This window comes from Pipra filicauda, unplaced genomic scaffold (genome assembly GCF_003945595.2).
Source record: "Pipra filicauda isolate LSUMZ 115617 unplaced genomic scaffold, ASM394559v2 scaffold554_size360964_pilon, whole genome shotgun sequence".
NCBI classification, from domain to species: Eukaryota; Metazoa; Chordata; class Aves; order Passeriformes; family Pipridae; genus Pipra; species Pipra filicauda.
In genome coordinates this window covers 294,986-321,735 of record NW_024104703.1, presented here as the reverse complement: position 1 = coordinate 321,735, position 26,750 = coordinate 294,986, and the positions used below count along the sequence as shown (strand labels likewise).

At 53.5% G+C, this 26,750-nt stretch overlaps 2 protein-coding genes across 3 annotated transcripts in view; both read left to right on the top strand.

Annotated features, from left to right (window-relative positions):
* ENOX2 (ecto-NOX disulfide-thiol exchanger 2) overlaps positions 1-12,260 on the top strand; it is a 29,874-nt gene extending 17,614 nt beyond the window's left edge. For both annotated transcript variants that reach the window (XM_039387327.1, XM_039387328.1), the window contains exons 8-15: positions 1,369-1,475; positions 3,495-3,609; positions 4,560-4,741; positions 5,264-5,371; positions 6,148-6,204; positions 7,234-7,342; positions 7,594-7,679; positions 9,653-12,260. In XM_039387327.1, the coding sequence (XP_039243261.1) occupies positions 1,369-1,475; positions 3,495-3,609; positions 4,560-4,741; positions 5,264-5,371; positions 6,148-6,204; positions 7,234-7,342; positions 7,594-7,679; positions 9,653-9,784 (896 nt within the window). In that variant the 3' untranslated portion in view covers positions 9,785-12,260. The remainder of the gene's footprint in view (positions 1-1,368; positions 1,476-3,494; positions 3,610-4,559; positions 4,742-5,263; positions 5,372-6,147; positions 6,205-7,233; positions 7,343-7,593; positions 7,680-9,652) is intronic.
* Positions 12,261-13,023: 763 nt separating this feature from the next.
* LOC114000838 (rho GTPase-activating protein 6-like) lies at positions 13,024-26,750 on the top strand. The gene is made up of 11 exons (XM_039387323.1): positions 13,024-13,834; positions 16,047-16,198; positions 19,093-19,155; positions 20,145-20,401; positions 20,929-21,124; positions 21,666-21,721; positions 22,182-22,332; positions 22,855-23,003; positions 23,910-24,080; positions 25,156-25,253; positions 26,170-26,750. The coding sequence occupies exons 2-11, from the start codon at positions 16,084-16,086 to the stop codon at positions 26,306-26,308; spliced, it is 1,395 nt and encodes a 464-aa protein (XP_039243257.1). The 5' UTR covers positions 13,024-13,834; positions 16,047-16,083; the 3' UTR covers positions 26,309-26,750.

Here is a 26,750-nt window from a genome sequence, read left to right as displayed (position 1 = left end):
GAATCAGGTGTCATTCACTTGGCAAAAATTCCTCGTGGCACTTTTTGCTGGGGTAAGAGTCCACATCTGGGGGGGAGGAGAGAATGAATGCTGAATTTGTTTCCTCTTTTAATTATCATCTGTTAGTAGTTCTGTCATCTTTTCAACTCCTCCTGTGCACTGACAAGGTAAGTTCCTGGGAATCTGGTGCCTCAGCGAAGTGTGCAGGATTTATTCACCAAAGGTAGGACACAGCAGAGTGTTTCCAACAGCCTGTTGCAGAACCTGGGTCTTTCAAATCCCAGTGCTTTATTAAATGAGGAAATAAGGAAGAGGCATGGACTGTATTAATTCCAGAATGTGTTTTGTAAGAGTTCCTCAGACCGTTCATTGCCTCTTAAACATCTCTGTTAAAGTAAATCTGAGTATTTTTACTTCTTTATGAATACCTTCTCCACAATTGTACTAATTTTCTTTGATCCTCTTGCCTGGGTTGTGAACATTCTTAACTTTTGATTTTATATCTAATAATTTCAGCTGCTACTTGATTATTTTTTTTTTAATTATTTTTTTCTTTAAATTCTGTTACTGGTAAAAAATATGGGCACACGGTCCAGAGGGACATACATTGAGCACTGCAGAGTAAGTAATAATAGAGACTAGTGTGTAACTCCACTCCCTAAAACACAGCTGAGATCTCAGCCACTCTTAGGTTACTCTGAGAAGCAGGGAGATGCTGTAATTGTTACAAAATAAAAAACTACTGCATCACAAGCATAAAAACCCAGTCAGGTAGATGTCCTTTGTGCTGTGGGTGAGCGCTCAGCCAAGGAGAAGCACTTTGTATATCCAAAATGCTTTGGGAATTTTCTAGAGAAACAGAAGGAATAAATTTCAGGACCAAGAAAAGCTGGTGGAAAGTGCCAGGATCCTTTTCCTGTAGGTCACACAGGCTGTGGCACTGTCCTTTGGGATGTCTCAAGGGCCAGAACTCACGGTTGTACCTCATCATCCCATTGTGGAGGGCGAGTCCTGCCCCCCTGGACTCCTTACACTCCCAGCCAGCCCTGCACAGCAAATTTGGATATTTTTCAGCACACACATGCTGCCTTTTTTTCCCACATGTCCTGCCTATTTCCCAGCTGAGAGCAGAGCCCGTTTCCCTGTTGGTCGTTACCCGGGAGTGTTTGGCCGAGGCCTGGTGAAGCCCACACTTCTCTTTCCAGGCACTGAGCCTCTTCCCTGAGCGTAGCATCAGCACAGTACAGTGTTATAAGAAAAGGGTAGCCAAACCACCTGCCTGATTCCACTTTTTTACTCCTTTACTCCTCTTGTTCGCCCTCTCTGGATGCTATTCGGGCCCGATTTGCTGCTGATTTGACACTCCAGTCGAGCAGATAGTGGCCGTGTACCATTCTGCCTCCAAACAAAAGGCTTGGGACCATTTCACGAAAGCTCAGCGTAAGAACATCAGCGTGTGGTGCAAACAAGCAGAGGTTGGTAATCTTTTCTTGTGTTAGAATCCTCCAGCACGGTCTCTTGCTTGTCAGGGTGTTGATGTTAAGTGTGCACGATGCTCGCGTGGATAACAACACCTTCGTTCACAGCGTGAGGTGGGAATTGCTCACTCGGCTCTCGTGTTACAGGTAATAAATTTCCTCTTGGTATTCGTGTTACTTGTAGCGACACGCGGAGACCTGTCTGCTGATTGAAGCTGTGCACAATGATAGCAGTAATAATAGTGATAATGATAAATATTGATTTTTGTTCTGCCGGTTTTAGTATTAAAGGAAGAGGGATTTCTAGAGGGATGGTAAAAAAAAAAACCAAAACCAACAACAAACCCTAAATGTCATCAGAATCTGTTTTATCACATTTTTATGTGATATTTCAACCTTGAGAGATGGAAATAATTGCAGCTGGACAGCTTGGAAAGCTTGAGGGAGGATGTTTTCAGATAAGGGAGTCAGGCAGAATGTCAGAAAAAAGGAAGCTAAGGTAAAGAAAGGGGGTCCATTGGGCAAGTGATGGTCTGGTTTGTCCTGGGGTCTGTGACCCAGGTGCAAGACCTTGCACTTGGCCTTGTTCAGTTTCATGAGGTTTGATCCCACTCCTCCACGCTGTCCTGGTCCCTTTGGTTGTCATTCCTTACCTCTAGTATAAATCATCCTTCAGTTCTGGGTTTTTCTTGGATATAGAGTTCCTTATTACAAACTTGGAATAGGCACATCTATCCCAGCAAAGCCAGGGGTCGTCTTTCACCTCTAAGATTATTTGACATCAAAAGTGAAATCGGGCAAAGCTGAGAGTCTGGTGGTCTGTGATCACCACAGGCTGGGCATGTCCAGGCCTGGGCTCCCCATGGATTGGGGGTGTCCAGCCCACCTTCCCATGCAGCTGCTGCCTGGGAAGAATCTGTGGCGCTGGATCACACCCAGCCAGGGCCCTTCTGGTAACAAGAAGATGGTCCCTCCTCCACCATGGTGGAACACTCTAAATGGCTGTGTTGTCCTGGGAAGTTTCCAGCTGTGATCTCCCCATGAGTGTGCACTTCTGGGACTTTGAAATTCCCACTGAGTCAAACCTCTGTAGTAGCTAAAGGAGGAGCCAGGGTTTCCTCTCCACCTGAGAAGCCAGGTGCAGTGTGACTCAGACTGTTCCTCCACCCCGAGCCCCAGTGCTCCCATTCTTCCCTACTTTCTGATTGCTCGCTATGGCTGGGGTGGGAGCTCTCTCTCCAGTTGGAGCTGGCTTTTGTTCCAAGGTAAGTTCTCCCGGTGGGAAGAGGCTGTGAGATCACTGGTGAAGCCTCTTCCAAGAGCACTTGCTCCTGGGCTCAGCTTGCTGCTCTTCCCCAGCTTAGGGTCTGCTCTTAAATGAAGGTGGAGCCACAAGATGCAGCTTCTTGGTACAGATTTTGACAGATATATATATATACATGTATAAAAACATTGCTAGCATCTGCAATTGAAAATGTCTCTTACCTCATTGTACATATCACATGCTGGGTAAAGGGTATCTCAGCCTTTTGGGGTCACCTTGAGGAGGTTTCTGCTCAAGGGACACCCCGCTCTGGTGCTGCACAGGTGGGCTCAGGGGGCTGCAGGTATTTGTAGTGCTAAGAGATGGACCTGTAGGCAAACCTCCTTTGCTGTACATGCAGGTGTGCAGCTGTAGCAGTCTTGGTTTGGTCTGTCCCAGCTCAGGCTGGGACTTCCTGGCTCCAGAGTATTTAAGGTTGAGCAGAATTCCCTGTGGTTTGCACAGCAAGTCTGACTTGTCTCGTCACAAGAGCAGAAGGAAGATGGAAGAGTCAATAACTGCAGTAGCACTGGCAGATTGACTCATGCTGGGTATTGCCCTTGATTTAAATCATCTGTGTCAATTTTTAAATCATTTCCCCTTTCTTGTGTCATGGAGTTGTGTTTTGCAGACTTATATTTCAGCAACATTTCATCCAACCAACCTGTTCCTTCTAATCTGTATTGAAATTCCCTCTACTTTCTGAACCCCAGGAAATCCGTAACATCCATAACGATGAGCTGATGGGTATCCGGAGAGAGGAGGAGATGGAAATGTCTGATGAAGAAATAGAAGATCCATCAGAGATGAAAGAAACGGAAGAATCAGGTAAAATCAATTTTTGCAGCTCATAAAGCGCTTGTCTTCAGCGGTTTCTTTCAGGAGGCCCATTCTGAGTGTTTTGCACCCCAAAATGGTCATGGGCAGAGCAGAATCAGTGCAGTTCCCTGGAGTTGTTTCCTCTCAGTGCCTGGGTCTGCAGCCAGTGTTTCACTGCTCCCTGCCATTGTTAGGGGAACCTAAAGCAGCGTCTGAGCTGCTGTCCCTAGTGAAGTGTACTGGGATTAGTGGAGCAGGATGTGGAGGAGCTGGAAGCTTTCTCCAGAGGCGAAAGCAGAGCCCTGCCCTATGGAAGCTAATCCAGAGACAGCAGCTCAGCAGCAGTGTTACACTACAAACCCACAACCTGCCTTCTCCTGGACATCATAGAATCCTAGGGTGGTTTGGGTTGGAAGGGACCTTAAAGATCATCCAGTTCCACCCCCTGCCATGGGCAGGGACACCTTCCACTAGCCCAGGTTGTTCAAGTCCTGTCCAGCCTGGCCTTGGATACTTCCACGAATGGGGCAGCCACAGCTTCTCTGGGCAACCTGTGCCAGAGCTTCACTACCCTCACAGGGAAGAATTTCTTCCCAATATCCCATCTAACCTTGCCCTCTGTCAGTTTGAAGCCATTCCTCTTTGTCTTGTCACTCCAGGCCTTTGTCCAAAGTTCCTTTTCAGCTCTCTTGGAGCCCCTTTAGGCACTGGAAGGGACTCTAAGGTCTCCCTGGAGCCTTCTTTTCTCCTGGCTGAACCCCCCCAGCTCTCCCAGCCTGGCTCCAGAGCAGAGGGGCTCCAGCCCTGTGACATCCCAAACAGTGCTTGGGAGGCATTTCTTTGTGTGCTCAGCACTTTTCACCGGGAGCTGCTGAGCCCCCTGTATGCGGTGTGTGAGGGGAAGAAGCACCCAGGAGCTTCTTGCCCCCGGGGTTGTTTGACTTTTGTTGCGTTCCCAGCGCTGGTGTCGCAGGTGGAGGCGCTGAAGGAGGAGAACGACAGCCTGCGCTGGCAGCTGGACGCCTATCGCAACGAGGTGGAGCTGCTCAAGCAGGAGCAGGGCAAAGCCTCCCGGGATGAGGACACCACCAAGGAGCAGCAGATGAAGCTCCTCCAGCAGGCCCTGCAGGGCATGCAGAAGGTGGGACCGGAATTTTCTGTAGCAAAAGGGGCTGGGATTGGGGGGGGCAAAAACACACGTAAAAACACTCCGGCTTCGGTGGGATCCAAACCGGCAAGTGGGAGCAAATTTGTTGTTACCAGTGTTGTCAGAAAAACCCCAAATGACCAAATAGTTCAACTGGTGGCTGTATGAGCTGGTGAATCCCATGAAAGTGATTCATAGTTCATGGATTCCTTGTGTGGTCTTTGCTTGACCCTACTGTGACTTCCAAAGTACCAAGCCTGTGTGCCCCTATAACTAAGAAAGTGGGAAATCCATCCATTGGTGATGGAATTACTGTCCCATATTTACACAGTATGCTAATAGGCAAAGGCATTTCTAAGGTACATTGTAGATTCTTCTTGGTTTATACTTTACCTTGCAGTAGTTCTGTATATGACCTGTCTGGTCTTCATGGAAAAGCCCTTCTTTGTTTTATAGTCTTTAAATAATAGGAGGTGGAAGGCAGGTTGAGAACTGAGTTTATCTTTTCTCTTCCAGCATCTTTTGAAAGTCCAGGAGGAGTACAAAAAGAGAGAAGCAGAGTTAGAAAAAGTGAAAGAAGACAAATTAAAAGTGGAAACGTTACTAGAAAACCTGAAGGAGCAGGTATGTGTCATCCAGGGCTTCTTTGTGCAGTCCTTGGATTCCATGGTCCATCAGGAGCGTGGTGAAGGACCTCTGTCCTTCTGTAATCTTGTAGAGGATGCCCAGCCCTGGTAGGAGCAGTTGTCTTTGGAAAGTGAGGAAAAATGAGCTGTTAAATTGGAGGATGTCTGTCAGTAATGGACCTGCTGGTGGCTTCATGTACCTGTGAGAACAACTGTATAAATAAATAGTAACTCTCATTGAACACAGCTGGAATGGGGTTTTCTGCAATCTGAGCTTTACAAGATAAGAAAAAAGGTCTCAATTATCAGACATTGGCTTTTAGATTTGTGGTTTAGGGGCATGTTTTGATCTGCCCTCCTTAAACCACTATGGAATTGAAAGTTTTTGTCAGTGGTGTAATATTTTTGTGCTTGCTTTATTCCAAACCCAAATGCATAGTGCTGCTTCTCAGGTGTGATCCACTCTGCTTTCATTGTGGATCCCTGCATGAATCTACACTTGGTTGGTCCTCTCCTCTGTAGCACAGAGACAATTACACAGGAAACATGAGGCAGCACTTTTCCCCATGGCCCATGGAGCCAGATGCTGGGTTTTATCTCAGATTTTCCATCTTTAGCCCCATTTTTTTTGTGCCATGAGCTAGGGAAGACAATGAACGTCTTTCTAGGAACTAAATATGGCTTTGTGTATCCCAGTAACAATCAGAGCAGGAGCCTCAGAAGAGAAATAATAGATTATCATCAGTAATCTTTCCTTTCTTTGTCCATATATAGCAGAGCATGGCAGATGAAGAGGACAAGGAGGGAGATGCAGCTGATTGTCAAGGGAATGTGAGTTCAAGAGCTTCTTTTCTCTTATTTGAGACAGAATCTCTCACTGATGGAGTAACACCACCTTAGTGTTAAATGAGCAGTGGTTTATGGGTTAGTTTGTGTGAGGTGAGCCTGGTACAGACAGATTGGCTTCATGTCCAAGGGAGAGGTTCTTCCCCCAGAGGGTGGTTGGGCACTGAACAGGCTCAGCTTGTCCCTGGATCAGCTTCCACAGGGCAGAGCTTTGCTTTCTCCTCTGGAATGTGGAAGCTCAGGCCATTTGGGCACAGCCTCAGCCCTGTGTAGCTGAGAACTGCACTGATGTATGAATTTGAGCAAACCCAGGGGACAGTTCAGTTCTATGTTTGTCACTGGCCCCCCTCCAGCCCATCTCACTGGTGGCTGGAAGCTGTTCCCAATTATAGCTGTCCACAGCTCTCAGGCCACTGGAATTCCACATAAAACTCAGGAATAAAAGCAAGTCCTGCTTTTGGTGCACCCACCATCTTTGCATCGCTGTCAGACTTGTGTTTATTTCAGAGGTAATAAGTTATGCCAAATTCTCTTTTAATTCAGTACCACAAACTCAAGTCAGGGACAGTCTGATCCTAAACCCTGGGTGGGTGGCCCCTGGGCACTTGGTCCATCACATTTGCCTCGGTTTGGGCATTTGAAAATTAAAGCTCTTCAGCTGAATTAGCCATGGCAAGGCTTCTTGCTCTGGTTTGTATTTTGTTATTTAAAACGTGGCCCTTCCGGAGCAGACATCGTGTCACAGAGCAGGGCTGGTGCACTGAGTGTGGTGGCATCTGGCTGAACTCCACGGGCTTTTCATCTCACTTGGTAGATCACACACAGGACCACGGGCACGGCTGTGCTTTGTTGGAAGCGTTTTGGAACTTAACCAATAGATACCCCAGTGATGGGTGCAGTGACTCAGAGAAACAGGAGAAACCCAGGGCAGGCTCTGAGCCTGCCCCTGCCTCTGCCTGGTGTGCCAGGGTGGCTGCTCTTGCCTGCAGCGGGCCCTGTGGTTTTGTTTTGCAGGAGAGCAGCACATCCAGAGTTTGTGCCTGCAGCCAGGAGAAGGAATGTCCAGTGGAGAAGACGTTGAGCAACAGTCCTGTGAAATCTGAACGAGAAGTTCTCCTAGTTGGTGAGTTCTGAGGGGCTTGGTGGTGATGCTGAGCTGGGGGGACTTGCTTCAAGGTGGCCTCGCACTCCCTCTGGCCTCCTTTGGTTCCTTTGGTTATCCCAGGGGAGGTGGGAGTCCTGGAACCAAGGAAAACCTCGAGCTTTGGCGGGGTCTCAGGGTGTCACTTCGTGTGACACACGCAGGGTGTCACCCTGTGTTCCCAGCTGGTCCTTGTCTCATGACAATGACATTTGTGGTGTTCCTTTCCCCAGGAATAATTTCCACCTTTCTCCACGTGCATCCCTTTGGAGCCAGCATTGAGTACATCTGCTCCTACCTGCAGCGCCTGGACAGCAAGGTGGGTATGGGGACTGGTGGGGGCTGGACAGAGAGGACTGCAGGAATCTGCTCCCTGCAGGAATCTGCTGGAAGGGGTGAACTTTCTTGGAATCACACAATGGTTTGGGCAGGAAGGGATCTTAAAGCCCATGTCATTCCACCCCCCTGCCATGGGCAGGGACAGTTGCTACTAGACCAGGTTGCCCAAAGCAGCTCAGCTTTGGGGTTCTCCACAAACCCATGTCCCCAAGTGCAACATCCCCATAGCTTTTAAATCCCTCCAGGGATGGGGACTGCACCACTGCCTCGGGCAGGGAAAAATCTCCATAGCATAGGTGTTTTTGTTTATTCTGTTGAGTTTGCTGCCTTTGGGCAGTTTCCCTTTATTTTCCTTATGACCTCCAAGGAGAGGAGCAAACAACCACCTTGTGCATCAAACATCTCACACCCTCTGCTGTGGCCCTGTTTGTGTGTGTTCTCCCTAAACTGAGCAGTCAGTCTGTCTCTGAGTGAAGTTCTTGGTTTTTTTTGATCCTGTCACCCTTCCCTGAACCTGTTCTGTCTCTGATCCTGTTGGTGGGCTCCTTTTTGGGGGGTCTGTGGGAAGACAGGGGTCGATCCCTGTTTGTGGGGTGACTGAGGGCAGTAACCAGCCATGCTCATGCTTTTCCCATGGCACAATATGGAGCTGCTGTGTCCTGCAGAATTCCTGTGTCCTGCTGGCTTCACACTCCTTTGTTGGAGTAAATGGGAGCAACTGTGCAAAGGCTTTCAGATGTTCAAGGGAATTTCATCTCGCTCCTCTGCTGTCCTTCAGTTGTCTTCCCAGGAACAGGAGGCTCACCAGCAAGGGAATCATCTCTTGGGATTGGAACTTGCTGCTTGTGTTTCTGACTCAGTGTTTAATTTACCCTGTTCTAAGAAAACAAGACTCCCTGGCGTGACTCACTCCAGCCCTACCAAGACAGAGTTAACAATTTATCTCCTCATTCTAGCTTGGAATTTGTCCGTGAGGCCAACAGCTGCCTTTATTTTGGTTTGGAGCTCTTATAAAAATGCCATCATAGCATTCAGCTGCCTTCTGGCACTTCCTCTTTGGAATCCACAGTGCAGAGCAGGGCTGCTGGAAGTTTCTGCTGCCAGCTTGGGAGAAAAGGCCTGTGCAGAGCCCACTCTGAACCTCTGCTGTGGCATCAGTCTCCTCTTGCTCCCTGACACTCTGGGCTCTTGTGCCTGCTCCCTTGGAAGATGTTCCTGCTTGTCCTTCGGGTTCCTCATGAGCTCTTCTTGTCTCCCTCTTCACTCCTGCAGGAGCTCAAATTAGTTTGGGTGTTATTCTTAATTTCTAGCAGATCTTTGGGCCTGAGATGAGGCAGAAGGAGAGGGAGTACCTGAAAGTACAACCTGGTTTCTTGAAGCTGCCAGCAGGAAAGGACAAGGAATATCTTTCCCCCTGTTCCCTGCCCATCAGTCTCACCAAGAAGGTCAGCAGAGAGCACAGAAATTAGGATCAAAGGTAGTTTGGAGGCATGAAACAGCCCTTCAGAAGCTGTCTGTAGCCCTGAATGGGGCTTGGCAAGGCCTTGGGCTGACAAACTGCCCAAATCACCTGCTCAGGTTCCTTCTCTGCACCGATGCAACCCCACTTGGCTCTGTTGGAGCAGCTCCTGCGCCATCAGACATGTGGGACTTAAAAAAAGGTAAAAGTGCTCCCTGTTCAGTGACTTAAATACCTGGGAGGTTTTAATCCATTATCCACAGGGGAAAAAAATCCAGACAGTCCCTTTACCCTGACTTCCAGTGTTCATCCTTGCAGCCGTCTCACCCCAAAGCGGGACAGCAGCACAACTCACCGTGTCCCAACATTATCCCCACGAATCCAGGGAAAGCCCAGATGAACTTCAGCAGTTAAACCATTTGAGTTTGAGTATCTCCAGTCATCACAGGGCTTCCATCTCCGTTTTTAGTCATGTTTTCCTTATGTTCCTACAGATCTGCACGGCGGAAGTGGAAGTTCTCATGACGCGACTCCAGAACACGTTCCGGCAGGAGCTGAGCGGGGTTGGGGCCAGCTTGGAGAAGAGGTGGAAGTTTTGTGGCTTTGATGGGTTGAAAATGACTTGAGCTTTTGACTTAATGCTGAAAACAGCAGGATGTGGACACCGAGAAAACCCAGGATGCTGTTCCCCCTGTTCCCGATGATTCCCTCGCACGCTCCATGGCCCCGGGGTACAATGTGTAAGTGAAACAAAGTCTGGAGCCACCACTGGAAGAACTCTCAAGTTCTGCAGCTCCTTTGATCAGTTATTTGTTAATGGGCAAGTGCTGTTCAATATATTTGGGGAAAAAAAGCTCCTGCCTGACCCTTTGAAGCCCGGCGTGTCAACTCTGTTCTGCCAATGTTGTATGTGTTTGTGTGCCCAAATTCTTCCCCCTCAAGCTTCCTACCAGCAGGAACTGTCATAGACTACCAGCCATAGACTGTCCTGAAGCAACAACAAAGAGGCATTTTCTGGATCACCAAAAGGGGGAAAAAAAAAAAGGCATTTTTTAGCCATTTCTATGACTAAAACCTGAGGTATGTTTAGATAGAAGATTCAGATGGCTCAGGGCTCTCAGAGCCAAGGAGTTGGTTCTTTTTCGTGCTGTTTTCCCTGTTAGCAGTTAAGTTGAGGTGGGGGCAGAGCCTCTGGGAGCCAGGGGGGGATTCTGGCAGTGCCACTTGTGCTCTGGGTCAGTCCGTAACAAATTTCTTACATGGGAAGGGTGTTTTATTTTCTATGGATGTGGGTGGAGCAAAGAAGCTACATCAGCCTGGGTTTTGGTGATTTTTACCACACGATTCCTCTCCACCTGCTTTGCTTTGGAGACCGAGCTACAAGCAGCACAGACTTCTCTGCTCCTGAACCTTCCCACCACTGTCCCTCATGCTCCCAGTGCCTTCCAGGCTCCTCCCCAGCCCTCTGCAGACGTTGGTGAGGTGCAGGGTAACAGCCTGCCCAGACATCCCTGCGGATTTTCCTGCCCGCCCAGCCTGCTGTCACCTGCAGAGCTCACAGCCATTCCTTGAAGTGTTCCCGTTCTGCAGGGCATCCTGACGTGTTCCTGTGATGGCAAGTGTCACAGTTTTCCAGCTGCACACTTCCAGCCCCTCCTCTGTTCCCCACACGGTGGCCATTGGTGTAGGTGCCCTTCAGTTGGGCTGTTGATCCCACCACGTTTTTGGGGGAGAAGCCCCAGTTCCTACGTGCCTGTTCTCGGGCGCTTCCCTGATTTCTGACCCATCCACAATTCTTGTGTCTTTGCTGCCGGGGGTTGTCCACCCCCTGTCCCCTGCCATGGCTGAGGTGCTGCCCACATGAGCACAGGGACACTTCAGGTGTCTCCAGCACAGAGCAAACACCTGGTGTTGAAACCAACCCCTCACCAAAAACCCAAAAATCTGCTGCTGATGTTGGGCTTGGAGTCAGGTATTGACCTGCTGGCCCTGCCTGTTCCTCCCCTCGTCATTCCCTGCAACTGGAAGGATAGAGGAGGGCAATACCTGTGCTCCTGATCCCTTAGCCCTGAAGTGTCTCTGGATCCCTCAGACTTCTTCCTGCAACTTCACCCTCTAACCCAGTTGAACCGTCATCCTTGTCGTTGCTTCCACTGGCAGAGCCTGGTACCGGTTTTCCCGAGGTGCTGGGGGAGCTGGGATGGTCCTGGGAGAGACACATCTATTGTGCCAGGTGGGAACCTGTCACTGTGTCCCCCTGTCCCTTGGGGTCAGCCAGGTGGAGACAGGACAGGGTGCTGTGTGCTCAGTGAGACTGTCCCTGGGAAAATCAGGGAAGAAACTCCAGAACCAGGACTGTTTCAGAGCCCTGAGTGCCTGGAGCACACCGGAGCTGGGGCAGACATGACACCAGTGGGATGAGTGGGTCCGGGGGCTGGATCTAACCCAGGGTGGGAGCTCACACAGCACAAGGACTTGCTGGGTCCCAGTCTCTGTCAGCTGCAGGGTGGGAGCTGGGATGGGGATGGGCCACCCTGGGAGGCCAGAGCCCCCTCCTGTGGGGCTGGGAGGGCTGGGGCTGTCAGGGGGTTGTTCCTGGGGGCAGCAGGAAGGGGCAGAGCCAGGACCTACAGAGCAATGGCTGGTGCTGTGGAAGCGAGTCAGGGCCAGGGCAGTGCAGGGTCCTGCTGCCTCTCCTCTCCCATCTTTCCCTACCAGGTCCCTTTCAGAGGGACTGAGGTTTCCCCCAGGAGAAATCCACCCTGCAGATGGGCTCCCTGGCCAGCAGGGAGGCAGGTGAGGTGCCACTGCAGGTGCCAAACGCTCTCTATCTTCAGGGGGAGCTCGGAGTGGTCACCCCTGGAACTGGGACAGCAGTGAGAGCCCTGCCCACAGCCTGCTTGGGTGCAGGGGTGGGTGACAGGGACCTTCCCATTGGGACCAGGCTGCTCCCAGGTGGGCTGTTGCTCTCTCTGCTCCTGACACCCAGTGCTTGCCACACAAGGAGCAGATGAAAACCCTTTAAAAGAATGTTCTGGATAGTTGTGTCCTTGCAGACGAATGCTGTATTTTTAAGGAATAAACATTTTTTTAATGGGCAAATCTTGGCCCTGCTGCTTCCCTTGCTTTGTCTAGTGTTTGTTGCCTGCCAGGGAAGAGGAGGGGCTCCATCCCAGGTCCTCTACCATGCTCCATCCCAGGTCCTCTGCCATGCTCCATCCCAAGTCTTCCACCACCATGGGGCTTCACCTTCCTTGTGAGTGTTGAGAGCTCCCTGCTTCCTCTGCAGCCTCTCTGATGATGTCTTCCTCAGGCAGTGGATTTGGGATTCACGACCTCTTTCCTCCCTCAGAGCAGCTGGACTTTGCAGATTGTGGCAGTGTTGGGGTGGATGTGTCTCAGCAGCACCAGTTTATACTGGTGACAAGGACGGGCAGTGCGGTGATGGCAGAGAAAAAAGAACTGGGCAGCCCCCCCCAGGGTGCAGCTGCCTCTGGAGGGGGTTCTGTGCCTTGGCTGTGTGTTTGGGAGGAAGCTACAAGTGGGGCTGTGGCCTCAAAATGGAGCTGCCTTGGGGAAGGGAGCTGGTGGTGACTGGTGGCTGCTGGATCGGGAGAGCCAGAGGTCCCTCAGGCAGCAGGAAGGGCAGAGCGGGGGCCCAAAGAAGCAGGAGGTGTCAAGGGTGAAAGGGAGCCTTCCCTCCTGGGGAATGATGCTCTGGAGATGCAGAGCTGGGCATGTGTTGCCCACAGAAGCTGGGGCTGCCCCATCCCTGGAAGTGTTCCAGACCAGGTTGGACGGGGCTTGGAGCAACCTGGGACAGTGGAAGGTGTCCCTGCCCACGGCAGGGGGTGGGATGAGATGAGCTTCAAGGTCCCTTCCAACCCAAGCCACTCCACGATCATCACCACGTCATGGCTGTGGTCCCCAGGGAGCTCCTGGGTGTGTTAGCAGGCAAGGAGGTGCCAATTTTGGGTGTTAACATGTGTTTTGTGGGTCGCTGTAGGTTTGTGAGGCTCTCCAGGGTCTGTAACCCCCCAGGGACAAACCTGTGAGCTGTAGATCCATCCTGTCTGGCCTGGGAGCTTCTCAGTGCAGGGACTCTGCATCCCGCAGGCCCGTGGTGGGTGTGGAGGGCATTCCTGTGCCCTGCCTGTGCCAGGCTCCGCTGGAGACACGATCACTGGGAAGATGCCGTGATGGAGCAGTGGGAAGGTCTGCATGGAGAGCTGAGGTGGAAACCATCTGCTTGGCCCGCACTGACCAGTCCAGGCAGCACATTCCCAGTTCAGGTTCCACCTGCTGGAACAGCCAGCGCTCCGGTGGGTGTCCTGGTGCAAATGGATGGGAAAGCTCAGGATGGAAGGGACTGAGCAATGGTCGGTCCCGGCCAAGGCACAGTGTCCGGCGTGGGAAGCGCGGCTCCTTCCATCTAACCCTGCCCTCTCTCCACACGCTGCTTCTGGCTCTCGTTTCTTTTGGCAGAAAATTCACATTCTCATCCGCCCTCTCCTCCTCTCGGCTGTGGCAGCTCCTCTCCAGCACTTCCCTGCTTCTCCTCCTGCCTGTGGGCTGGGAAGGGACCCCAGAGCCACAGTGGAGACGCTGCTGTGAAAGGAAGGAAGAGCCAGGAGCTCCAAGAGCTGCTGGTCCTGCTGTGAGAGGACACAGGGAAGGTAAATGTGGGCTCTTTTTTCCAGCTGGGAAGAGAGGAACTTTGCTGCTGAAACTGGCAGAGCAGCCACAAATCCTTGGGAATGGAAGGGGCGGCTTGACTGAGCTTCTCCCCGTGAGATTCCATAAGGAAGCCCTACTGCTCTTTTCGAGTTAGTAAGATTCCTGCTCTGGCATCCCCGTGAAGGAGGATTTGCGGGGCTCTGGCTTTGCCCCTGCTGTGAGCAGCATTTCCCTTCCTGCGGGGAGCCCTGGTGCCTGCCCAGGCTGAGGGAGCCCTCCTGTCCCACAGGGCTCTGCAGGGATCACCCACCCCTGTCCCCAGCAGAGACACCCACAGAGCTGCTGCTCTGCCAGGCTGGGGCTGCTTTTCCCCATTTCACCTGTTCTCAGGGCATAAACCCGCAGCTGGAGCAAGAAGCAGGGGCAGGCATTTGGGGTTAACTCCTGAAGGATGAATTTTGGGAGCACCAGCGGTGGGGGCACATCGCTGGGCTCTTCTCATGGCGCCTGCGGTCGGGCAGATAAGCAGCAGCTTGTCCGGACTTCTCCTTCCTGCCTTCCCTCTGCTGCTCCCTCTCCCAGCCGGGATTCCTTCTCCTCCTCACCCCGCGGCAGCCGCATCCTCCGGGACTCTGCTCAGGCAGGGGCTGTGCCTGCGGGCTCTGCCGGAGCGCGGCGCTTCACCTGCACGAAGGTAATTCCCTTCGGGGGTGTCTCTCCGGGGATTTGTCCGTCCGCCCAGCTGCAGTGGAGCTGCTCTGTCCTGCCAGGAGCTCCCGACTGGCAGCGCTGCTGCTCCTCCTTTGCTCCAGATGTGGCAGAGGCGCAGGAGCTGTCCCTGGCACACGGAGATGCTCTCAGCTGTCACAGACAAGGTGTCAGCTGTGCCCTCCCCAGCCGGGCTGTCCCAGGGGAGCAGGATGGGAGTAAAAAAACCCCCTATATTGCATTTATTTTACTCTGCCAGAGGGCAGGGTTAGATGAGATACTGGGAAGGAATTCTTCCCTGTGGGGGTGGGGAGGCCCTGGCACAGGTTGCTCAGAGAAGCTGTGGCTGCCCCATCCCTGGAAGTGTCCAAGGCCAGGTTGGACAGGGCCTGGAGCAACCTGGGCTAGTGGAAGGTGTCCCTGCCCACGGCAGGGGGTGGGACTGGATGGGCTTTAACATCTCTTCCAACCCAAACCAGCTTGGGATGCTGTGATGTAGCTGAATTTCCTTTTTGCTGTGCCCTTCTGACGAGCTCCAAACAACTGTTTTATATTTATTTCCTTCTTAAATTTATGTAACTTTCTAAATACCTCAGGGAATTGAAATTGAAAACCCGACCAAAAAGAACCAACCCCAGGGGCTGGGGGTGGCCAGCACTGTGCTGGGGCTGACACGGGAGACCTTTCCCATTCCTGGGTGTCTCACCCTCATCCCTGGAGACTTCCAGGCATGTATTTTTCATTCCTGCCTCAAGCCCTCTTTGGGGAGGCTCCATTCACAGCCTGTACTCCGCCCTCGGCCCTGTTTTTCATCTGCTGCTGTCGTTGCTCTTTGGACTGTGCCAGGCTGTGCCGGGTGCCAGGCCTGTGGCACAGGAGGCACCGGGCTGGAGGCACCCAGGTCAGTGTGGGGTGAGGGTCCACGTCCCTGTATGGGCTCTTCTGGAGGCTGCACACAACGGGGAGGGCTCCCCAAAGGTGTGGGAGAGGGGATGGGGTGTTGGTGCAGGGCTGTGGGCTGTGGTCCAGCCTGTGCTGGGGGTAAAAGGGAGATCTGGTGACGTGCAGTTGTGATTTACAAGAGGTGAATCATAGAATCATGGAATTGTTTGTCTTGGGAGGGACCTCAAAGCTCATCTCGTTCCATGCAGGCACACCTTCCACTGTCCCAGGTTGCTCCAAGCCCTGTTCAACCTGGCCTTAGACACTTGCAGGGATGGGGCAGCCAGAGTTTGTGCCTCATATATCTTTCAGGGAAGAATTTCTCCCTAATATCCAGTCTAAATCTCTTCCTTTGATGCCTCCAAGGCCCTTGCTTGGAAAGTCAAAGTGGGATGGTGTGTCCAGGGCACCTGCAGCCCCACTGGCTCTTCAGAGAGGTGATGGAGGGACAAGTGTCTCCTGCAGAGACTCCCTGGGCTGTTTCCAGCAGCTTCTCTCCGAAAGCTGGCATCCCTGCCGTGTGCTCCTGACTCTTTTATTTCACATATGTGTGTTTTCCAGAGGACCTTTGTCTCGGCTGCTGTGCCAGGCCCCTGGGATGCAGCCCGTGGCCCTGCAGAGCCTGTCGGAGCTGGAAAGGGCCAGTCTGCAGGAGCTCGCCCTGTACCGGCTGCAGGAGAAGCTGCTCGTGGGGGATTTCAGCCTGGACAGAGGTACAGGGTGGGAGGGAGTGGAGAGGGTGGGAGAGGACGGAAACTAAGGCCCAAGGAGGGCTGAGGCTGAGCCATTAATGGTGCACGTCCCCACTCCCGTCTGCGGGATGATGGTTACAGAAAGACATTTGTGACACATTTTGGTCCATTTTGTTTTTCATTCCTGCTTTGGTCTGAGCCCCAGGGGCTCAGTCAGCCTTTGGAAGGGGTTTGCATGTCCACAGGAGTGTGAGAATGTGACCCTGCCCGTGTCTGCCTCCAGTCTCCCCCTAACCCAAACCAGATGTGATGGCTTGGCGAGGTCCCCACTGGGATTGCCTGAGTGCCGCTGGGTTGGGACAGGCTTTGCTGTTTGGATCCACATCCAGCACAAATTCCCAGTGCTGGGAAGGAGCTTATGTGAGACTGGAAGACGCGCTGGGAGATTAATGGGTGGATAAATTTAGGAGCTCCACAGGGACTGAGCATAGAGGCCCTGTCGGGGTTCCCAGGGCTGCCTGTGTCCCCCAACGTCCTCACAGCAAACTCAGTGAGCTGGGCTTCCACTGACTCCTTCCCACATTTACCCCCTTGATGTGCCTCCTCTGCCCTGGGCCATATTTTGGCATCCCAGCAGGGCAGGGGGTGCCTCCAGCTCACCACCTCTGGGGTCATGGGGTACCAGCAGAGGGAGCTCAGAGTTTCCAGTCCCCCCATCACTTCAGCAGGGCTGTCACCAGTACCAGGGCAGCTGGGGCTGGGACCTCCCAAGGATGGAGTCCCTGCAGTCTCTGGGGACCTCTCCCAGGGATGGAGCATTTCCCAATGCCCAGCCTCATCCTGGGCAGCAAGTGACCCCCGAGTTTGGTTTCCTGTCTTAATTACTATCGGTAAGGTTTCGCACCATGAAATGAAACTTCATTCATGAAATGGCTTCAAGAAGAGTCCAACAAAGTTCCCCTCTCCCTCCCAGAGCTCCAGTTGCTCCAGGGCTGCAGCAACAGTCCCTGAGGGACTTTGACCACAAACATCCTGGTTCTTTTTATATTTCATTTTATTTTGGGCTGTTGTGATCCCATTTGCAGTGACACCCTGCAGCAGTGGCTTCTCTAGGGAGTAGTGCAGTGCCACCCCCCCCCCCCCAAACCCAGTATTTCCTTCCTGGCTGGTTAATGTGCTGCTGGATAATTTTTTTGGCTTCTACACTCATGTTCCTCATTCCAGCTGTCACAACTTTCCTCTAAATCTTACAAAATAACCCAAACAACTAGATATAATCTGTTCCTATGAAGAGAATTGCTTAGGAATGAGGAGCACGACCCAGAACAGGGTGATGGTGGATGAGGGGAAGGCTGTGGATGGGTCTACCTGGACTTCAGCAAAGCCTTGGACACTGTCTCCCACAGCACACTCCTGAAAAAGCTGCAGCCACGGCTTGGCCAGGGGCACCCTGTGCTGGGTCAGGAACTGGCTGGAGGGCTGGACCCAGAGGGTGGTGGGGAACGGGGCTGCATCCAGTTGGCAGCCGGTCACTGATCCTCCAGGGATCAGTGCTGGGCCCAGTTCTGTTTAATGTCTTTATTGATGATTTAGATGAGGGGATTGAGTCCCCCATCAGCAAATTTGCAGCTGACACCAAGCTGGGGGGGAGTGTTGATCTGCTGGAAGGCAGGAGGGCTCTGCAGAGGGACCAGGACAGGCTGGATCCATGGGCTGATTCCAAGGAGATGAGGTTCAACCAGGCCAAGGGCCGGGTCCTGCCCTTTGGCCACAACAACCCCCGGCAGCTCCAGGCTGGGCCAGAGGGGCTGGAGAGCAGCCAGGCAGGAAGGGAGCTGGGAGTGGGGATGGACAGGGAGCTGAACAGGAGCCAGAGTGTGCCCAGGGGGACAAGAGGGCCAATGGATCCTGGCCTGGCTCAGGAACAGGGTGGCCAACAGGTCCAAGGAAGTGATTGTTGGCCTGGACTCAGCGCTGGTGAGGCCACCCCTGGAGTGCTGTGTCCAGCTCTGGGCCCTCAGCTCAGGAAGGACATGGAGGGGCTGGAGCAGGTCCAGAGAAGAGCAACGAGGCTGGGGAAGGGACTGGAGCACAAGTGCTGTGAGGAGAGGCTGAGGGAGCTGGGGGGGCTCAGCCTGGAGAAGAGGAGGCTCAGGGGAGACCTCCTCACTCTCTGCAACTCCCTGACAGGAGGGGGGAGCCGGGGGGGGGGGTTTGGTCTCTTTTCCCAGGCAACCATCAGCAAGACAAGAGGGCTGGGTCTTCAGCTGTGCCAGGGGAGGTTTAGGTTGGATATTAGGAAGGAATTCTTTCCAGAGAGGGTGCTCAGCCATTGGAATGGGCTGCCCAGGGAAGGGGTGGATTCTCCGTCCCTGGAGGTGTTTAAGGACAGACTGGATGTGGCATCAGTGCCATGGGCTGGGAACCACAGTGGGGTTGGATCAAGGGTTGGACTTGATGATCTCAGAGGTCCCTTCCAACCCAGCTGATTCTGTGATTCTATGTGTTCTTGAAGGATTTAAGGTGTGCAGTGACTGAGTTGTCAGTTCGTTGCTGCTGGATGTGCAACATGGGAGTCCAGGCTGGGATAGGTGATGGTTTTTTGTCCAACTTCATATGTCTGTGCCCTCTAAAACATTCCCAAAAGCCTTTCTGGGCCGCATTCCTCGTGTAGTGCCATGGGGTCCTGGTACCTGAGTGCCAGTCCCTCCATCCCTTCACCTGAGGAGGATGATGCCCATCCCCAGGACTGTTCCCCAGGCATCCCATGGGACTCATGGATCCCTCAGGGCTGTGGCCATCACCACACCCCCACATCCAGAGGCTCCAGAGAGACAGGTGTCTGTGAGGAGAGCCCATGCTGAACCAGCCCCATGATCCTGGTGCCCAACCTTCACCTTCTCTTCTCCTCCTAGATGGACCCAAAGGCAGCAAATCCATCCGGCAGAAGCTGGAGAGCTTCTCAAAGGAGAGGAAAGGTGAGCAGCCTCCCCTTTCCCTGGGGTTTGGTCCCTGCTCTCAAGTGGAATTGGTGATTTTTGGTGGGGTGAGCTGGGAGGTGCCTGAATCCAGCAGGTTGCTTCATCCCAGGTTGTTTTGCTGTTTTTGGAGTGAGGTGGAACAGCACGAACGTGACGGAGCCTGGAAGGATGGAATATGTGCTGTTTATAAATGTTGCATATAAATGTTTCTATCTGCCCATTTTGCCCCAGTCTCGCTGCTTCCAGTTCCATTTTATCATCCCTTGAAGGATTTCAGTGACAGCCCCGGGGAACCCAGAATCCTAGAGCAGAGCCAGGTGGGAATGAGCTTCCCCACACCAGTACAAAGCCAACTCAAGGAAACTATTGAAATTATTGTCTCATATTTTACTAAATGGATTTGTGGCTTGTGCTCCCGGGGTAGTGCAGAGTCTGGGGGTGAGGAGAGCTCTCCTTGTCAGAGGGATGGAGAGGGACAGTTACTTGGGAAGAATACCACTAATACCAAGGCTGTTCTATGTCAGCAGATGTAGCTGAGACAAACCCTGTAGAAAACTGGAAGGTTAGAATTTGGGAAGAATCTTTTGGTTTGGATATTTCTGGTGATTTATGAAGTCTTTGCTTCATAGGTACCATGGCATCTTCATGGGGTTGGAACCAGTAATATGAAAAAAAGCCCAGGAAAAACTGGGACAGGCTCCAACAGGCTCTCTGATGGAGACCAGTTTTCCTTCCCAGCTCCCCTGTGTCTCTTTCCTCTTCCTCCAGCATCCCATTTCCCATGCCATGCCCTCCCTGCTCAGATCTCTGGCACTCAGGGTCCCACCACACAGCGCCCTGGTGCTTTCCAGGGGCAGCGGCCTCCTCCGGGTTTGCCTGGGCCCTTGGGAATGCTCTTCCCACCTGCTCCTGGGGGCAGGAAACCTGGACTGAGTGCAGCTCCCTCCCCGGTGACGCTTTTCCCTTTCTCCCGCGTTGTTCCCCAGACTGCTCTCCTCACGCCTTCGGGATCCCGCTCTCCCAGGTCATTGCCAACGACCGCACCCACCGGCAGCTCCAGGAAGCCGTGGGGAAGAGTCGCCGGCTCTGCCTGGAGGTGGAGGCCACGGTGACCAGGTTTCGGGCTCAGAGGCAGAAGAAATCTGGGATGGGCCCAAGCTGTGTCCGAGCACCTGATGGGGGCTTCCCAGAGGAGCCGCTTTCCCCAACTCTTCCGGACAAGAGCTTCTGGAGCCAGCGAAGGGTGCGGTCCCAAAACGGGCTGTGATGGTGCTGTAGGAGGGGGGGTCTGAATTCAGCAAGAAATGGGGTTTTCCTGGGTCTTTTCTTAACAAATGTAAGTCAGTCGTGCTCCATGCAGGGCTGATCCCAGGTTGCCCTCAGGGAAATGAGAATGGCCCTTCTCCCCCTGGAGAGGGACTGTGAGAGGTGGGAGGATCTTCACCAGCTGAGCTCTTACTGAGCCAGGGTTACCAGGAGGACATTTCAGGGTCAGGAGGGTCGGTTTATATCAGATATGGAGAAGAAATTCTCCCCTGTGAGGGTGGGGAGGCCCTGGCACAGGTTGTTCAGAGAAGCTGTGGCTGCCCCATCCCTGGAAGTGTCCAAGGCCAGGTTGGACGGGGCTTGGAGCAACCTGGGACAGTGGAAGGTGTCCCTGCCCATGGCAGGGGGTGGAATGGGATGCTGCCTTTTCCCACAAACCTCTGAGGTGGCAGTGAGCACTGGGATCTGTGGGGTCATTCCTGCCACCCCTCTGCTCCATCCCAGGGGGCCATGTCCGTGGATTCCATCGCCGACCTGAGTGACAACGTGTCCAAGCTGCTGGAGGCACTGCAGCTCTCACACCCCCACGAACTGGACCCACGGAGAGTCCTGGGCAAGAAGAAGATGCTGAGCCTCAACCCCATCACCTGGCAGGTCCCACGGATCGTGGAGAGGTGCTGCACACACATTGAGACGCACGGTAAGGGCGTGGGTGCCTCCGGTAGGTCCCGTGAGAGGCAGGAAAAACCCACTGTGTGTGGTGGGCTGGGACATTCCAGCCTGGCCATTCCCCAGAGTGGGAGGAGGCTGCTGGTTTAGTGGGCATGGATTCGTTTGAAGGTCGGATCTGATGATCTTGGAGGTCTTTTCCAGCCTTAAATGATTCCACAATTCCGGGGGCAGGCCATGCTCCCAAAGAGCCACCTGTGGAGAGTCCTCTGGGCTGGAAGCTGCATCAGAAGGGAATGTCACTGTGTGTATCAGTGACCATGTCTGGTGCCTTAACTCCCACTGCACATCCAGGCCCTCCCTCAGAGCAACTGTAGGGATGAGCTCTCCTCCCTTGCCTACAGACAATCCCAGAAAATCTCGCAGCTCCACAACCTTTCCTTTTCCCCACGCTGCCTGGAGAGGGAAGGGTGCACACAAGAGCCCCTGCTATGGTGCTGAGGTGCTCCCAGGACCAGCTGGGGTGGCAGGGATCTGTGGGGATGCACAGCACTAACCTGCCTGTCTCCCAGGTCTCCAAACAGTGGGAATCTTCCGTGTTGGGAGCTCCAAGAAAAGAGTTCAGCAGGTAAAGGGAGACTTTTACTGCGTCCTCGTGGCCATACCACATCCAGAGGTCAGAGGCTTGTATGGATGGGGATGAATAGAACAGGCACTGGTGTGGAGAGGTCTAAAACATCCCAGGCACATGCTGGAGCACAGGCAGCCTCGGTCCTGCTGCTGGGTCCTTCTTCCAGCCAGGAGACCAGTCCAGCTCCTTCCCTCCAGCCTGTCTTTGGCAGACGAGCCTCCATCCCCTGGTTGGCACTTCAGAGCCAAGGGCTCCATCTGGTCCCATGGCCCATCCGAAGGGCAGCAGAAGGCTGCTGGGCTCTGACACACCTTTTTGGGGTGCCCTGCTTTGGGGGGACACTGGGAGTAGCCAACCCTCGTATCCTGCCATGGCAGTAGCCCTCCTGACAGGATGACTCCTCCAAAGAGTAAGAACTGACCGTTGCGTTATTCTCTTCATCTCTTCCATCTCTAAGCTGAGGGAGGAGTTTGACCAAGGGCTGGATGTTTTTTTGGATGAGCATCAAAGTGTTCATGATGTGGCTGCTCTGCTCAAAGAGTTTCTTCGGGATATGCCGGATTCCCTGATTCCCAGAGAGCTCTATGGAGCCTTCCTCAGCACAGCCAGTGAGTACCTGCAGAGCGGAGACTGCACAGAGTCATGGGATGGGTTAGGTTGGAAGGGACCTTAAAGCCCATCTCATTCCACCCCCTGCCAGGGGCAGGGACACCTTCCACTAGCCCAGGTTGCTCCAAGCCCCATCCAACCCAGCCTTGGACACTTCCAGGGATGGATCCTTCCTCACCACCCTCCTTTTCCAAAACCACTGGACAATGGTGGGATGGATGGATGGATGGACAATGGGTGCTGCCTGGCACTGCCATGGGCAGTTACTCTCATCTGTGGGTTTGGGGGATTTTTTTAAAAATTGGATTATAATAATCCCTCTGGACCAGGACAGTCTTTGACTGTGGGGCTGTGCAATGCACAACACCATCACATCACAGCCCTTGCTGGGGTCTCTCATCCCATGGGATGAAGGATGGGAACCAGCCTGGCTTCCTCCCGAGCTCTTTCCCGTGGGTGTAGAGGAGGGCTGGAAGTGCCTGGTAGGCTGGAATCCTCACTAACAGCTGCTCTCTGCCCAGCCATGGAGGGGCCAGCACAGCTGGATGCCCTCCAGCTGCTTCTGTTCCTGCTGCCCCCCTGCCACAGTGACACCCTGCACCGGCTCCTGCAGTTCCTTGGAGAGGTGGCCCGGCATGCTGAGCGCTCCTGGGATGCTGATGGCCAGGAGGTGAGGCTGATCCAAAGGGAACCACTGCGTGGGGAAGGGGTGCTCAGGCTGCAGTGGTTAGAACCGAGCAGAGCTGCTGCAGGCCTAGGTGAACCCTCTGGAAAAACCAAATCCATCACAGAATCATTTAGGTTGGAAAAGCCCTCCAGGATCACCGAATCCAACCTGTGACTGATCACCTGGGTGACCTTGTCACCCGGACCAGAGCACTGAGGGCCACATCCAGGTGTTCCTCCAGTCCATCTGCAGGGATGGGGACTCCACCACCTCCCTGGACAGCCCCTTCCAATGCCTGACACCCCTTTCCGTGAAGAAATTCCTCCTGATGTCCAGCCTGAACCTCCCCTGGCACAGCTTGGGGCTATGTCCTCTTGTCCTGTCAAGACAGGATGAATCCCATGTCCACAACAGGCCTGTGTGGCTCAGGCTGGCTCAGAGATTTTCAGGGTGCCAAAAACCCCAGAGAGACCTGGCTGTGTGTCCATAGGCAGCACAAGGGGCATTTTTTGTGGACTAATTCTGGTTTCTCACCTCCCAGTTCCATGAACTCACTTGTGTGACTGTATGTTGAGGTTGATTTTGATTTCTCCAGACAGCTCTGAGTCTCTCCGTGATTCAGGTGCTGGTTTTGTCCCCTAATGGGAGCTGATAGGGAAATATTGATCCTTGGTAGGGGCTGGGAATGTGAGACATGTGGGAATGGAGGCAAGGAGGGGATGAGCGTGTGCTTCAGCACCTTTGTGCTGGTCCTGACACCAGCTCAGAGAGGACCAAACTGGACCCAGACCATCACCCCAGCCCCACCCACCAGCTCATGTTCCTGCCCTGGGGTGGGTGACAATATCCTGGGACATCCCATGCTGGTACTTCCATAATCCTCAGTTTCCCTTTGTGCTTCCTTGCTAGGTTCCTGGGAATAAAATGACAGTTTCAAACCTGGCCACAGTCTTTGGTCCCAACATCCTGCAGAAGGAGAAGCCTGGAGAGAAAGACGCCGGTGCCCTGAACTTTGAGGACAGCGCTGCCATAATCCTGGTGCTCCAGAGGCTGATCGAGCACCACCAGGCCCTGTTCATGGTAGGTGAGGCTCCTCAGGGCAGCTCCTCCAGACCTCCCTTCCCTCTGAACTCTCCCAGTGGCAGCAGAGCAAGGGGGTGTTCACAGCCCTGCCCAGGAGCAGGTGGCTCTAGTTGGCTTTGGGAACACGGCTCATTCCTCACGGTGTAAATACGGATTTAGGGTGGCTTGATTTAGGTGCCAGCTGAGGGCTGTGCCGTGGAGGTCCCCTCTTCTCTGGCACCTCCCACCTTGGTGATGCCTGATCAAGCTCCTCTGGGACAGGGAACATCTGGCCAACAGCAGGGGTGGCATCTGGGGGCTGTTTCTCCCCCAGACTCCCAATGAGGGGGGAAAGAAGTTGAAAAATGGGAGAGCCTAGAATAGGGAAGGAGCTGGAAGAGGATGGCATGGGGTGGAGTGCCAAGGCCTCAGGCAGGTGTGGGCAAGATGTAACAGCAGGGAGAGGTGGTGAGGGTAGTGAGAGACCACTTCAGATCCACTCTTCAGCAGGAGTCAGGCAGTGCTCATCTCATACTGGGGGATGCATCGCCCTGGGATTCCCAAAAGCTTCTTTTAGAGTCATATAAAGGCTCATATGGGAAGAAGAGAGCTCTGGGCCTCCAGACCAGCCAGATCAGGGCTGCAATCCAGCTGGGTTTTACTTCTTTCCGGGGATGGAGAGCTGTGACCTCTCCAGGTCCTGTCCCAGGGCTGGACCATCATCAGGGGAAGGTTTTTGTCCCTGTCAGAGGTGCCCCTGCTGCACCTTGGTTTGTGCCCATCCTCTCTCCACCCTCCCACAGGATACTTGCAGGCAACAAGAGCCCCCACAGGTTTAGGAGAATGGGACATTTCAGTCAAAAAGCTTCATAGCAATTTTGGGGGTCTGCGGGGAGCCAAAAGACCAGGGTTGCTGGGGGAAAAGCGGGGGCTGAGATCCTGGAGAGCCCGGGAGGTGTGTGGGATGTGACACCAACATGGTGTGTCCACGACCACGTATTGTCCTGGAGTCCTTCCACTGTCCTCGGCTGCCCCTGCTCATCCTCCTGCCGAGGGGGACCCCAGGAGCAAGTGTGTCCGTGTGTGCCCCCAGGTGTCTCCAGAGATGCAGTGTGACATCCTGAGGAGGCTGTTCCAGACAGATCCCGATGTCATTGACTACCTGCTGCGCAGGAAGTTCCCTGCCGTGCCGTAAGTCCCCACGAGGCTCCTCCCTGCACGGGGCCAACCCTGCTGATCTTCCTCCAGCCTTCCCCTTCCCTCCACTGCTTCTGCTCATGAGCTCCCCAGCAAAAGCCCTTCACATCCCAGCTTTCCTGTCCCTCAGAGCTCCCTGTTCTCCTTGTTCCCTCCCTCAGGTCCCCTCCGGAGCATCAGAATCCCTTCTTGTCCAGCCCCCTCCTCTGCTCCTGCCTCTCAGGGTTGCACGCTGATACCTGCTCCATGTTCAGGCTTCTCTAAATCTTCTTTGCCCTTGGTGCCCACATTTCCATGCATTTTTTTGCCTTGTCCTGTGTGGCTGTGCATCCACTTTTAGGCTCCAAGATGGGACAGTCCCACTGAGGCTCAGAATTGGAGCTCATGCCCTTCCCTGTGATTAAATACAGTGGGATTAAATATAGATTAAATACCTCGTGTCCCATAAGCTGGCCCCACCATCACAGCACCTAATGCAGGAGGGGGTTTGCTCTCTGGGGTTGGGAGCAGGGGATCTTTGGAAGCAGGGGACACTCAGGAGCCTTTGGTCTCCTGGTAGAGCTGATGACTCTTCAGCAAACAGGGACTGTCCTGTGTGAGGGGTTTTCCTGGACCACAGGCCACATCCAGGCCAGGTTGGACAGGATTGGAAGCAAGCTGGTCTAGTGGAAGGAGTCCCTGTCCATGGCAGGGAGTTGGACTAGATGGTCTTCAAAGTCCCTTCCAACCCAAACGTTGGATTCTATAATCCATGGTACAGTTCCTTGTCTGTCTTCACATTCCCTTTGGGGCTGTCCAGAGATGGCAGTCTTTGGGATCTTTGGGATCACTGCTAGAGGACATTTGGGAGTGGAGTTGGCAATAGAAGCATTTGCAATTAGCATCTCTCTCTTTTTTTTTGCTTCCTTAGGCAGCTGGAGCGTGAGGGTTCCGTGGAGGGCCACTCTCCCTCCGCACTGCCTGGCTGGACACGCAGCCTGGAGAGCAGCTCGGTCTCCTCGGAGCTCTACAGCAACGTCTCATTCCTAAACCTGCACGTTGGCATCTAGTGAGCCCTGGCCAGGCCCTCTGGACGAACTGGGCAGCCTTTCCCAGCAAAAACCAGTCCTCTGCCCCACTTTGGGGGAAAGCCCTGTGCCTGTGCCGTGGGGGTGCGTGTGTGGGGCAGAGCTGTGCTCGGGAGCCACCAGCATGGGCTGCCACCTCCTTGCAGGTCCAAAGCACTGCTGTGCCCCTGGCACAGTCCTGCCTCTGCCATCTGCTTCATCGGAGTTTGGGGAATGAGATTCCCATCCCCAGAGCTGAGGGGACTGGAGCGTCCATCTTTCGAGGGAAGGCTGAGGGAGCTGGGACTGTTCAGCCTGGAGAAGAGACAACTTGTCCCCCAAAGGGACCTTATGGATGTATCTAAGTGCTTTTGTAAGGGCCTGGAGTGACAGGACAAGGGGGAATGGCTTCCCACTGCCAGAGGGCAGGGTTAGATGGGATATT